This window comes from Bombus pascuorum, chromosome 3 (genome assembly GCF_905332965.1).
Source record: "Bombus pascuorum chromosome 3, iyBomPasc1.1, whole genome shotgun sequence".
Lineage (NCBI taxonomy): Eukaryota > Metazoa > Arthropoda > Insecta > Hymenoptera > Apidae > Bombus > Bombus pascuorum.
In genome coordinates this window covers 17,354,629-17,367,691 of record NC_083490.1, presented here as the reverse complement: position 1 = coordinate 17,367,691, position 13,063 = coordinate 17,354,629, and the positions used below count along the sequence as shown (strand labels likewise).

At 28.1% G+C, this 13,063-nt stretch overlaps 2 protein-coding genes across 8 annotated transcripts in view; one reads left to right on the top strand and one right to left on the bottom strand.

The window, feature by feature from the left end:
• The window catches only part of LOC132905674 (phosphatidylglycerophosphatase and protein-tyrosine phosphatase 1), a 137,771-nt gene that overhangs the window by 84,262 nt on the left and 40,446 nt on the right, over window positions 1–13,063 (top strand). The gene's annotated exons all lie outside the window — the stretch shown is intronic.
• The window catches only part of LOC132905658 (syntaxin-binding protein 5), a 77,840-nt gene that overhangs the window by 29,125 nt on the left and 35,652 nt on the right, over window positions 1–13,063 (bottom strand). For 3 of the 7 annotated variants that reach the window (XM_060957174.1, XM_060957176.1, XM_060957175.1), the window contains exons 8-13: window positions 12,465–12,619; window positions 11,027–11,318; window positions 9,755–9,998; window positions 8,995–9,248; window positions 6,881–7,070; window positions 1,119–1,403 (exon numbers count right to left, since the gene is read on the bottom strand). In XM_060957174.1, the coding sequence (XP_060813157.1) occupies window positions 1,119–1,403; window positions 6,881–7,070; window positions 8,995–9,248; window positions 9,755–9,998; window positions 11,027–11,318; window positions 12,465–12,619 (1,420 nt within the window). Of the gene's footprint in view, window positions 1–1,118; window positions 1,404–4,922; window positions 4,953–6,880; window positions 7,071–8,994; window positions 9,249–9,754; window positions 9,999–11,026; window positions 11,319–12,464; window positions 12,620–13,063 lie in introns of all 7 variants that reach the window. The other 4 variants (XM_060957179.1, XM_060957177.1, XM_060957178.1 and 1 more) reach the window with 2 other exon arrangements.

The following is a 13,063-nucleotide window of genomic DNA, read 5'->3' as shown; positions in this document are numbered from 1 at the left end:
TTTCTTTAAATACTCTGTATATCGGTCATCTGGAGGGCCTCTTACATACGATTAATGTTGAAAACCCTAAAATGTGGTATACATACACAGGCATTAATCATCTGAACACTCCATAAGAATACTACCCATGCTATATACTAATTTTTCATTAAGTATATACTTGCAATAAAAGTCATGCAATTTGTATATACATTTTCGGATTGATTTCAAATTTTGCTATTACAATATAATCACGATAGTTGTGTCATTATAATGTAAACGAAATTCTCAAATTTGTTATCATATAATACACATAATATGTTTACAGAAAGTTTTCCGTGTTAAGTATCCAAATATTTTTGTGAGCCTCTGTACATAAGGAACCTACTTCTCATTTATGTCGATAAAATGAAATATAGTAACAAGTTTACTATGTATTTTATAAAAGATGCGAAAAACGTTCATATAAATTTTTGACTAATATTTTACATTTATGTCTCGATAATGTTAGAACAATAATGACATAATAGTGTCGTAAATATCATTATAGAATAATGATTTACTGTTAGAAAAAATGACTTTGTCTACTTTTGTTTTTTAAGGATATACAACAATTTATAAAGTTTAAATCTCTGTAGAGTTTCTCATATATGTAGTTATCTTATATTACAATTAAGTTATATATTAAGATAGTTAAACGAATCATTATAAATATCACATGTAATAATATGTATGTATTATTTAGTAGAAAGACGTTCATATTTAAAAAGTTATTAATAGAAAAATAACTTTCTTATTAGTATAATGTATTTTATACCGTTAAAATATATAGGCAACGTTATCACCATATAATCAACAAACAACATTATACCAAAAATATTGAAGCTAAAAAATCGAATAACGTTGAAATAAATCTATATATCGTTATAAATAAATATATCTTTCTATAAATATATAATGAAATATATAATAAAAATATTGTAGTATAATTTGTTTTATAAGTCTTGAAACGTCAAATCTTTCGACATAAATGAAGTAATTTCAAATGATATAAAGTAGATTATCTCAGCTTACATGTGATAATCTCTAAGAAAAACGAAAGATGTATTCGAAGGATATATCAAAAAGCATACAAGTACCCCATTCTGAGACGTCACCAAAGTCGGCGTGAAAGTACTTTTTATTTTCAGATCAACCTTGCTGAGTTGCCTCTTCAGACTGAATCCCTTCCAACCGTGATTCTTAGTACAGTCTTCTTCGTTCATTGCGCCTCCAGATTTATTGGATTCATTTACAGATTCCTCTACTGTTCCTTTCTCATTCTTGCTTCCAATATGAAATTCACCGCGGGGTTGCGAATGTTGAACATTGTCAGCTAGGATTGCTAATAAGCCTTCAGATTCCACGGTAGAGTCTCCATGAGTCTGACGAATTTAACATGTTGGATTTTGCACAATGTATTAATGTGTACTAAATAAACGTTAAGATTGTTTAATTCTAATTCTAAAAGCAAATTAAGTCGTGTATTATATGCATATGATACATAGCATTGTTGTAATTGTATGTTAGTAACGCTTATTGGTATGTCCCGCATTTCGTGGATTTCATAAAATATGACATAGTATAATCTTATAGATATAAACATATTATACGCTACGTTAAATATAATGTACTATATCTACAAATATTTCGTCACGAATGTACTTTTATAAAAATGATATTAGAATTTTTAGTCACCAAACGAAGAGATATCGCAAACGCATGGTCACTTGTCACTTCCCAAATGAATGCAATTGTTGAAATGTTAAAAATGAAGAGTGCAGACAAGGGAAGGTACTGTTTTCATACTTCATAGAACTCGATCTATTTGCGTACTTTAAAATTAATGCAATGAATACCTAAGATGCTCATAGAAACAATATCTCAATCAACAAAGTGCTTTCCATTTTACAAATGCAAAACCAAATGCACCACAAAAGTGCTTTCTCAGAAATTCAAATATATATATGCGGAGTATCGTCAGTATTAATTGGCAGTATCATTTAAATAACAAGTTCAGTTAAACTTCATCGATAATAATAAGACAAAGAATGAAACGATTTAAATTTTGTCTATTTAACAATTTAAAACTCAAAATGTGGTAGTTTCAACTTGATTTCTGAATAAGCACGCATTATTGTATAACTTATACCATAGAGGGTGTCTACAATTTTTCCGATACTAACATAATCCTTAAAATATGCTTATTAAATATTGTATAGTATTCAAAATAGTTAACACTAACAGACATAAACCATAGTCGATAATATAATTATTTAAATTAAATAAATTTCCGTATACATATATTATACTCAAAAATATGTAAATGTATTTAAAATGTTTCAACTAACCAGTTACGTAATGTTTGCACTATGAAATAATATACATAAAAATAATAAACTTGTTTATACCGGAAATTTTAAACATGCACAATTTCAAGGCATAGAGACATTTAGTACATAGAACATTATTACTAAAGCTGCTGTAGTATACTACTTTTGAAAGTATGAAAGATACAAACTTATAACCCATCTTCAATGTGTACACGCTATTTTATTTGTTTCAGTACGATTTTATGTATTGTTTTCTAAATAAAAATGTCCATTTACATTAAACAAAATTGTGAGCTTTTACCTTTTATAGTTTTTGAAATATTAGCTGATAACAATTTTAATAATATAAGCTATACCATAAGGCTATCAATCAATAATTAGACTATATTAAGTAATATATTTTGTATGCATTACTTCTTCACCAAAAGTGCAATGACGAGAGAAATATTAGTAGCGGAAATCTTTCGTGTATAATTAATGTAGGAATCAAATCATAATAAACAAATTTTTTCTCCGAAAATCTTCTACTAAATATACGCATTATTTGAGCAAAACTACGAAGATATAGTTAATTCTTCAAATCTATTAATGCAGTGTTTTCTTTTTTCATCCTAAAATACGTCTAGCGTACTTAAAATAAACTGTAGCTGCCGTATATTATATGTATAGTCATTACAAGCAAATTGAAACATTCCAAAGAATTCTTGATTATTTTTATCAACTAAAATAACATAACTTTTAAGAATTCTATAGAATGCTTAAATTATTTACTTTACTGATTGTATGTATACATATACATATACATGTATATATGTATTTGAAATCACCTGCTATAATCGTCATTGCTTGATTAATGCTGTCATTTATGGAGACGATATACGTACGTAACTGAAACATTTCGTAACTTTTCGTTATAAATGTACATTTAATAGATAATAATATCATACCATAATGTTTTTTTATCTATTCAATCATGAAGTTAAATATTAATCAAAGAACCACTTACTGGTATATGACTTGTATGCACCTTACCATTCTTTCCAAACTTTCAATACATTGAATTCATACAGATTATTTCTGCAATTAATAAAATTGTTCAGGATAACATTTTAATGGACTTAAGTGATACAATACTTTAGTGTTTAATCAGTAGGCACCAATATCGTTTATCTTATGTAAGAAAACTAAATCATAAATCGCTTAAATATTGTTTTTGTACTTTCTGTTAGGTACTATAGTCTGCAATTAACTCGAATTACGATATAAGCAAGAACACAATACACAGATTAAATACATTTGTAATACTGTTCATGGTTACTACAATCTTGATAAAAAAATTGTAGGGAAACAAAAATATATAGGTACTGTGATTTTGTAGGCAGTCATCATTAAATACTATTATAGCAAGTGTCTTTAGCAATAATTCTGTGCATAAAGCTTAACGCAAATCAAAGTTTCACACAGAGCTATAAAAATAGCACTTTATGTGATGATAACAGTGTTTTGTTAACAACGCTCTGAAACTGAATATCTTTTTAAACGTGGAAATAAAGGAGGCCCGAACGCCCAGGACTCGAATATTTTTCAAGAACATTTTCACCTTGACTTTTAAGCATTAATATATTATAATAACGAAGACTATTTCTTTTATAAAAATATTATTTTTAGATGTAAATTTGTAAGTTCTCAAGCACAATCTTTTTCTATACAATAGATTTAAATCGAGCAATACTAAATAGAAAATGTAGGAAATCTTAGGTAATATGAATAACAATGGAAAGAGAATTGCACGCATTTATATATGTATACAATAGTTTTTCAGTTATCGGTCATTGTTTTCTATCGATAAATCTTGCAAGGCTAAAATAAAACATATATGTATGTACGTGAACAAACACGCTATAAGAGGAAACTTATTTACTGTACTATAAAAGAATGTGTATTTGCAAACGTGTGAATATAAGATAAATGCTTGAAATTGAAACTGAATTGATTCGATTTGACAAATCAGTCAAAAGTTTGTTCTATTTAATTGTACATTTAAAAAAAAGGGACTTTCATTTACTTAACATTCATGTTAACAAAATATAGATTGGCATTGATTGCTCCATGCACTTTTTTAAATTCGGTACAGGAACGTTGTAATATGATATGTAGCAATAAATGCATGTTTCATTTAACGATTTTGTACACCTTGTATCGTTGTAACTCTAACTTAATTACTATATAGGTACATGCACAGACTCCATCAAACGTTTATGTGAAAATCGACGCACATGTATGTTTTACTGGATCATTAAGCGGTATACACTCATAATGACAACCATTGTCTATTGTAATTTAAGCTACATCTTTCATCGTGTTACTTGTTTGTTTTTCGTTTCTACCTATTCGACATCAATTGAATTTCTAAATACGATTGAAAGCTAATAGTAAAACTGAAACATTATCTACTATTTACTACCTACTTCTGTCGAGTTCGTTTATTTTCGCAATAAAATAATACCGCATATCATCAAACTAAAGTAAAAGTCTAGCTGTTTCTTTAACGAAAAATAGTATTGTTCTTACTTGTTTCAACGTAGGTAGACACATAGTTAGCTAAACATTAAATGCATAATAAGCATGAATATAATGAAGATAAAATGTTTCTTTATTTAAAAAAAAAAAGGAGAGTATATATACGACCCAATTTTAAAATTATAACGCGTTACAAGAATTTTAAAACTCATCTGGCGTCGATCATTAGACATTTTCAGATGCATAACATGAAATTACTTTTGATAAAAGTGACTTACATAAATCTGTTGCAACTAACTTTAACACTCGGCACATGGAAAATGACAAGTTTGACCACTAGTTGCCGATAACATTCTCGTTTGTTACTTAAAATTGAATAATTCGCGTCTAGATACAACTTCCCCTGCTAAACTTTTTACTTATAAGATTCCAAGCAGAAAATACAAACATACATAGATCCAGTATATAGTTGCGATTCGTTTCATTCACGAGCAATTTGTTCACCTAGAAACTTCAGTCATAATTTTGAAATGCATCATATGCATATGCTATATGTAATATCATATTATCATTTATCATATCAATTTAATCGCAAGAAATTCCTACTTTGAACTAGTAGAATTTTTAAAATATTCATTGGCAAATATTGACAAAAAAGGACCCAACCATTAGAATTGAGTCCTCTTTTATCAATATTTACCGAATGTCTATTGTGATAATAGAAGTATTTAACTTGCTGTGAAAACATCTTGTCTACTAAAATAAGGTTTCTTCTGCTTACAAATTTTATATTCTTTTTATTTCATTACACAAATATTTATTTCTGTAATTAGAACTGAAACAATATTTCAAACAGAAGTTGAATTACGCAAACTTCTACGATCGTTCTTAAAAAGCATATAAGATTATGAATATTTCATTCGTTAAGGAGTCAAATACCTAAATTACTTTTAGATTCTTTATCTACATACTTATAATTTCCGCTATAGTATGCATGTGGATATGAAACAAATTTTTTTTATAAAGAAAGATGAAATCTCTTTTTCTAACTTTTCTACATTTTTAAAAATGCTTGTACTTTATAAATTTTCTGCTTGGAATTTATGAAAATAATATAATAGTTATATACTTACTTAACTATTAGAATCTTTATCTAAACGATGGGTTAGTTAAAAGCATCTTATGAATTAAAATAACGCATGACAATAATTACGAGTATAAGAAGCTAAAACAGACGACAAAGGCAAAGCTTTAGGTTTTTAACTCGTCTAAGAGGAAAAGAGAGATATTTAAGCTTTATCTTACAGTTACGTTTTAAATATTGACGAATAGAGTAATTATTTGGATATCGTCTACGTTATTTTTATTCGATTAAATAGTTCTTCGGTTTATCGTTGGGTGTTTGGTTTATTAGTTAACATTTTTATTGAAGCCTAGTTAATTTATATTATTTCTACCTCATAAAACGTGTAAAACGATGAAAATAAAGTATAAAATAAAATGATAAATTTGATTAATTATTAAAATATATTAGTTTTTCCAGTAAGTAGGTTATAAGTTTTTATTTTTTAGTAAAGAATCTCCTATGAAAATCAAATGACACCTTCGATATTATTTTTCTTCCGATAAGGTTACTAGGAGGAAGCTATTCTTAAAAACACTGTATTATATGATCTACGACTATTATTATAAATTCTACTTTTAGTATTTATATCAAAGCTGAAATGTCGCGATGTTATTGATAACATGAGTTTTTAGTATTTACAAAAAAAACAAAAATTAATAATTACAAATTTAGTAATAAATTGAACATTCAAATTATATAGTTTTCTTTACAATCATGCAGTAATGGAGATTATTAGTTTTAATGTCTAGAAAAAGCGAAATGCATATATTTAAATATCAAATTTTCAAGATGTTTCATTGGATAAGGTTAAGGGAAATGAGGAGATTACGATTAAAATATTTAAGACAGCTTTAACTAACAATAAGAAAGAAATACATTTTACCTGGTCTGTGCTAGGACTTCTCGCTTTGTCTTCGTTCTCTCGTTTCAATTCATCCTGACGTTTCGGACTGCGTAGTACTCGCTGACACGGGTCCGTGTTACCACCGATATCCGCGGTGTTCAACACAATCAAAGAAATCTTCTGAACAATGTCTATTATCACTATACCAGACTCGTTCCCATAAGCCATTCTAAAATTAAATAATTTCTATTTAAAAAGAAATTCTCTTCATTCTTTCGAGCAAACAGAAAGAGCAAACACTGATATTGATGATACAATACAAAACGAAATTAAATTAAATGTAACAGAAATTTCATATTTCGAAGAATTCGTTGAACATCTAAAAACTTTAGTAACAGACGAATTATTAAAAATCTCGTATAAATATCATCAGATCTCTCATTAGATTCCATCAAGATTTGATGACATCTTAATATAGTAAACATCTGCCAATTTTTTCTGGTCTTGAACAGAGCGTTTCACGTGTCATCAATTATCATTATTACATTTTAGAACTTCCTTTCAATTTTACAAAAATAAAAAGCTAATTTTTTAGAATTAACATCTTTTCATGTATATTGTTTATAAATACATGAAATATACATGTAGAATTGTATGCTACAACTTTCTACCGAAGTATGTATTTACTTTTATAAATATTGTTATCTTCGTTTAAAACATCAAATCCAAAGGCTATACACATGTCATAATAAGAGATACGAAAACATTAAACATAAATTGTATCTAAGAGAAATGATGGTCCATATGACTTGCATTACTGAAACACTAAATATTTGCTTGATTTGTAACTAAAAAAATTAGTAAATAAATAAAGGCTAGTAAAATTAATAAATTAAAATTAGTAAGTTACTCTATATTTAATTGTGGTACAAAAGACTGTCGGGTTTCGGAAATATTTTGAGCGCTTTTCAAATACATACTATAACTAGACTGCGGATTTCTATGCACTTAGCTATAGAAAATTTGGAAATGAAAAATTTCGCAAAATGCACATAATATGAAAAAATATATAAAATATCCAAAGTATAGTGCTTTTTCTAAAACAATTTTCTATCGAGTTTATATATTTTTAATTATATTCTCAAAAATATGAACTTGCGTAAAAGTCTGCAGTCTAGCAGTCTACTAATAGGTAATAGACAAAACCTCAAGCGCAATTTTTGATTCTTTGTTTTCATTTCATTTTGTCTTGTAAGAAGACCCTTAAATTTTCTACCATCTGTTGCCAAATATCCTCTATCCAACAATAGATATAATACTGCCCGCAAAAGCATTCGTAATCAGGAACCATATGCAAAACATTTCATGAAAGGCTAGAATTTGAAAAAAAAATTGCTCAAAATCTTGCTCAAAATTATAACAGAAAATAATTTAAATAAAAATTAGACGATTTCAACGGGAGTATAATTTCGTGCAATCGACATGACAGGAATAAGTTAGGCGATCGATTGAAATTATTATAAGATTGATTGGAAATTCGAAAACTCAACGAATCTTCAAAATTTAATCAGAAATGTGGCTACGTACAAGGAAATATCATTTTCAATATCATTTATACATTTTCGACTTATTTCTTTACGTAAATTTATTCTCCTTTCGGGTTGTTTCTGCAGTTCAGAAATACTTTATACCATATAAATTTTTATGAAAGTATTTCATGAATTTAGAAAACATTCAAAGTATTATTTTTTTTTATATAGTCATATACAAGTTACGTAATCGAATCTCATAGTACACTACATAGTATACTAAATAATTTTTTTTTTTAAATTACATATCTATAGAACAAATAAAATTTCTAGAGGAAATTAGTATAAAAATATGGGAAACAAAGAAAATAAGATATGTTTGACCGTCGATCAATAAATTATAATATGAGGCTTTCACTCGCAGTCAATTGAGTTAATTAAGAAAAAGTAAAAGAAAGTACTTTAGTCAAAATACTATGCGGATAAATGGAGCCGACGTATCAGCTTTCTTTTCATTTATGTTGTTTTGGTCAGTTAAGTAATACATAAACATGCACTACACAGTAGCTTAAAATTAATACTTTTCAGATCTATGAACCTTATACAGATACTTTAAATACTTACAAACCATAGGAAGAATTCAAACTGAGAGCTGTTATATTTTCAGCTTGTTCTCCGCTATTGGCAATCGTTAAGCAAACCAGGGTTGCCTGAAAGCCTGCAGCCCTCTTCTGTAAACCGGTCTTAACTTTAAGTGGTTGATTCGATTCATTATTTTTTGACTCGCTACTTCCCGAAGTATTACCAGCTGGAGAATCATGGTCGGATGAACTTTCGATTTCCTTAGCTGGATCAGCTGTTAGTGATATCTCCAAAGTCTATAGTAAAGGCCAATAAATTGTTACTATTTAATTGGTAGGCAAGTGTTGAAAGCTAACATTATGTTTATGAAAGGAAAATAGTGTTCAATTTAAAACAAAGTTAAATGCAATATTCTTAAAAGACTTTAACATTTATACAATGAATTTTAATATTTAAATATGACTTTACATTGAAATGTATTTAATAATCTCGTGAGATTTAATAATCTCGGCATTTAAAAGAAAAAGAGCTTCGGTAAAAAGTGTGTATCTACAGTTCAATAATAAAAATTCAAGCTGAAAATTAAACTTTCTTACATTCGTTTCCAATTGAATGATGTAAATATTTCACGTTTACGTATATAGAATAAAATTGCCTTTTCAATGTTCTAGTCATTAACTAATTTAACACTCCAAATTAATGTTGTTATAATCATCAAGATTTGTATAATGTGATAAGATTTAAAAACGCGGTTATCACTAAAGTTCTAAGTATGCATACAATTAAAAAGTAAATTACTTACCACGACTTCCGACATACTCTCGACTTTTTTGAATTTAAATAAAACAACGTGTCTTCCGCTACCCGCAATCGCTAATTTTCGACTTTCGGGACAAAGGAAGATGAGTTGTATCGCTAAAGGATCTTCTTCCGAGTCTATACTACGTGTTCTACCTTTTTCAAAAAGTTTCGCTGTCTTCAGTTTATAAAGCACTTGTAATGTGCCTGCCGATGCATCCCAAAACTTTATGCTGCCATCAGCGTGTCTAAAAATACGTATCTTTATTATTACTACATCATATTACATAAAATCATGTTTCTAATATATATGCATGAACTTATTAGAATTGAGCTTTTAATGAAAAGAGTAGAATTCTGTGTCGCGGATGGCAACATACATTTTCGACACTGACTCGTATAATAATTTATTATATCACATGTCTGTTTGTTATTTTCATTGAGTTAAACATAACACTTTCGGCATTACGATCGGTTACAAATTACAGTATACGAAATTTCCAAAAAATTGATTTTTCGATAAGAAGTCAAGATTACTTTGACTTTTTTAAATGATACTGTGTATTTTTTATTTTACATTATCGTGGCTGATATTAAAATGAATTCAGCGACTTACTATACTACGACCTTGCAATGACCTTAAATCATGAAAGCTGAAAGTTATTTTGTTTCGATCAAATTACACATTTTACAATAGTAAGCTTCAACAAAAAAGATGTTAATCATACGCACATTACAGAAGGAGCATAAACAGTGTACAAAAATGAACATACCTTATGTAGTGGTGTTATTTACGTAGTGTTATTTTAAAAGATCAAGGTGACCTTGGACATTCTATCGAAAAGACAATTTTTTGGAAATTTCTGATATTGCAATTCGTGGCCCTTAAAATTAAAAGCTGATTAACTTTTATTCAAAACATTGTTTTGTTAAATTATCGAAAGTGCCTGAAAAATCGTGACAGCAGTTATGTATAGTTGCTGAAAAAGAAAGATCCTTTGCTTCTTCAAATAGAATAACATTTTTGCTACTTTATTACCTTTAATGTCGTAGAACAAATTCGATAAAAGTGTCGTTTTAATTGACATTTTATAAAATAGTTTTTTAAAAATAACAATATATAGTTGATGAGTAATACGTTATATACTTGATAAGATGAAATATATGCAACATATTGTTGTAAACAGTGAATAATTTACAATAAATAAACAGTTATATAAGTATACAAAAGCAGTTTAATTAAATTTTGTTCATAAATATAAATAAAAATATTTACCCAGTTAAAATAATTTCATTGTATCCGCTTGAGCTTGAGCTCCATTCCCCACCGGATATTGGCCAATCCTTTTCGCTAAACCCTGTCTTTTTTTGAGACTTTGATCCAACTGAATAAAAAGCTGGTACTAGATCCGAAGGACAGTCAGCAAAATACGCACAGCACGTCACAGGTGACTCGTGTATGTCCATCGGATATGGATTTTCAAAACACGGAAATCCAGGAGTTAATAAATCTATCACAACCAAGTCGTTTTGTAGTAGAACTACAACAGCATAGGGATCTTGATAATCTACAAAAATAGAAAACATTAATCGTAACAATTTCACGTATAAGATAAGTAAAATCTGAATTACATATATATTATATAGAGAAATAACGAAATCATAACTTTATCTTATGCGGGGTATCTCGGGTTTATTCTGTAAAATGATACGAATATATTATCATGATATACATATTCTATGAATAACAATATATAAACATAGGTTTATAAATGCTTTATTAAAAAGTTATAAATGGTGTAGTAAACAACAATGGATTGAATTTTTGTTCAATATAATAATTAAACGAGTATCAGCCTTAGCGATGAATAGATCAAGAGATAAGAATAAATAGGTGTTAAAATTGATACAGGAAGTTTGTTACATTTTACAGGTAAACACCGAAATCAAAAGAAATGAATGTGAAATTCATAATATATGTACTAATTCTTAAAATATACTGAGACGTTTTTTTAAAGAAAGACCTGATACTCTCTACAAAGTGCGGCCGAGTAACAGTACAAACAGGCAAGAATTAATTCCTTATGGAAAAATAAGGAGAAAATATAGAATAACATCCTTTCGTATGATACATTCGTTTTTAAAAAAATTGAATTTAAAAATTTATCAAGTATACTTGAACATGGCTAATTTCGAAGTGAAAAAGAGTAAATGATCGACAGAGAAAAAAATCGAGAATATAGAACAAAATTTTTCCACAAAACGCTTTGTTTCTGAGAAAAATAAACTTAAGAATTTATCAGACACGCATACTAAGCCAGTTCTAACTAAATATGTTCAGATCCTATTCTCTCGAAAATAAAGTTTCAAACAGAAATTTTATTCGACATTTTTGACTTAATATGTTTTGTCTAATAGAGAATAACCTCCTGCTGATTATTTTTTCATACCCAGTGGCTAATTCAAGTATGGCTAAGTTCAAGTATACGTGATAAATTTTCAAATTCGATTTTCTCGAAAACGAAGCGTCATGAATGAAATTTATTCTATATTTTCTCCTTATTTTTTCATAAGAAATCACCTCGTGTCCGCTTGAGAAGAGCAAGAAATCAACATATACATATGTATTTTACTTATGTAGCTAAAGTAACATATACATATTAAACATTTTTTATAATAAACTTAAAAGAAATTTAGTAATTTTATTAATATACCACTTGTCCATGGATTTTCGCACAGTGTTATGAAGTCTATCACATTGTGTTCCATTTCTAGTACGGTGGTAGTTTTCCCATGTATCACCGTTATACTTGGAGTTCGGCCAGTTGTGTCATACGCTAAACCACCGGAAAATATAACGTATGCTTCCCTAAATTAATCAGAACGATACAATATAATTCAAATCTTGCGCCTTTAATTATTCGAAATACAAGATGTCTTGTAAAAAATATGTAGCATCTATTTTAGGAATGAATTGAACATTTGAGAATAAGAAAGATACCTGTAAATAATTATCCTACTTGACACTGTTTATATTTATAAGTTACAATGAAATTTGTATTCTATCAAACTGACATTCATTATTACTGTTTCAACAGACTCAGACTAGTTTGTATGTCAATACGGACATATAGATAATACTTTTTTAATAATCCCTTTAACTAAGCTACTGTTAGTAGCTGTTAATGCTTTTTAACTGTCATTCATTGGTTTTGATAAAGATTGTTATAAATGATTAAAAAAATTGAGAAAGTTCAGAATAGAAACTATGTTTTTCTTAATATTATATATTAGGTTGTCCCAAAAGTTTCTT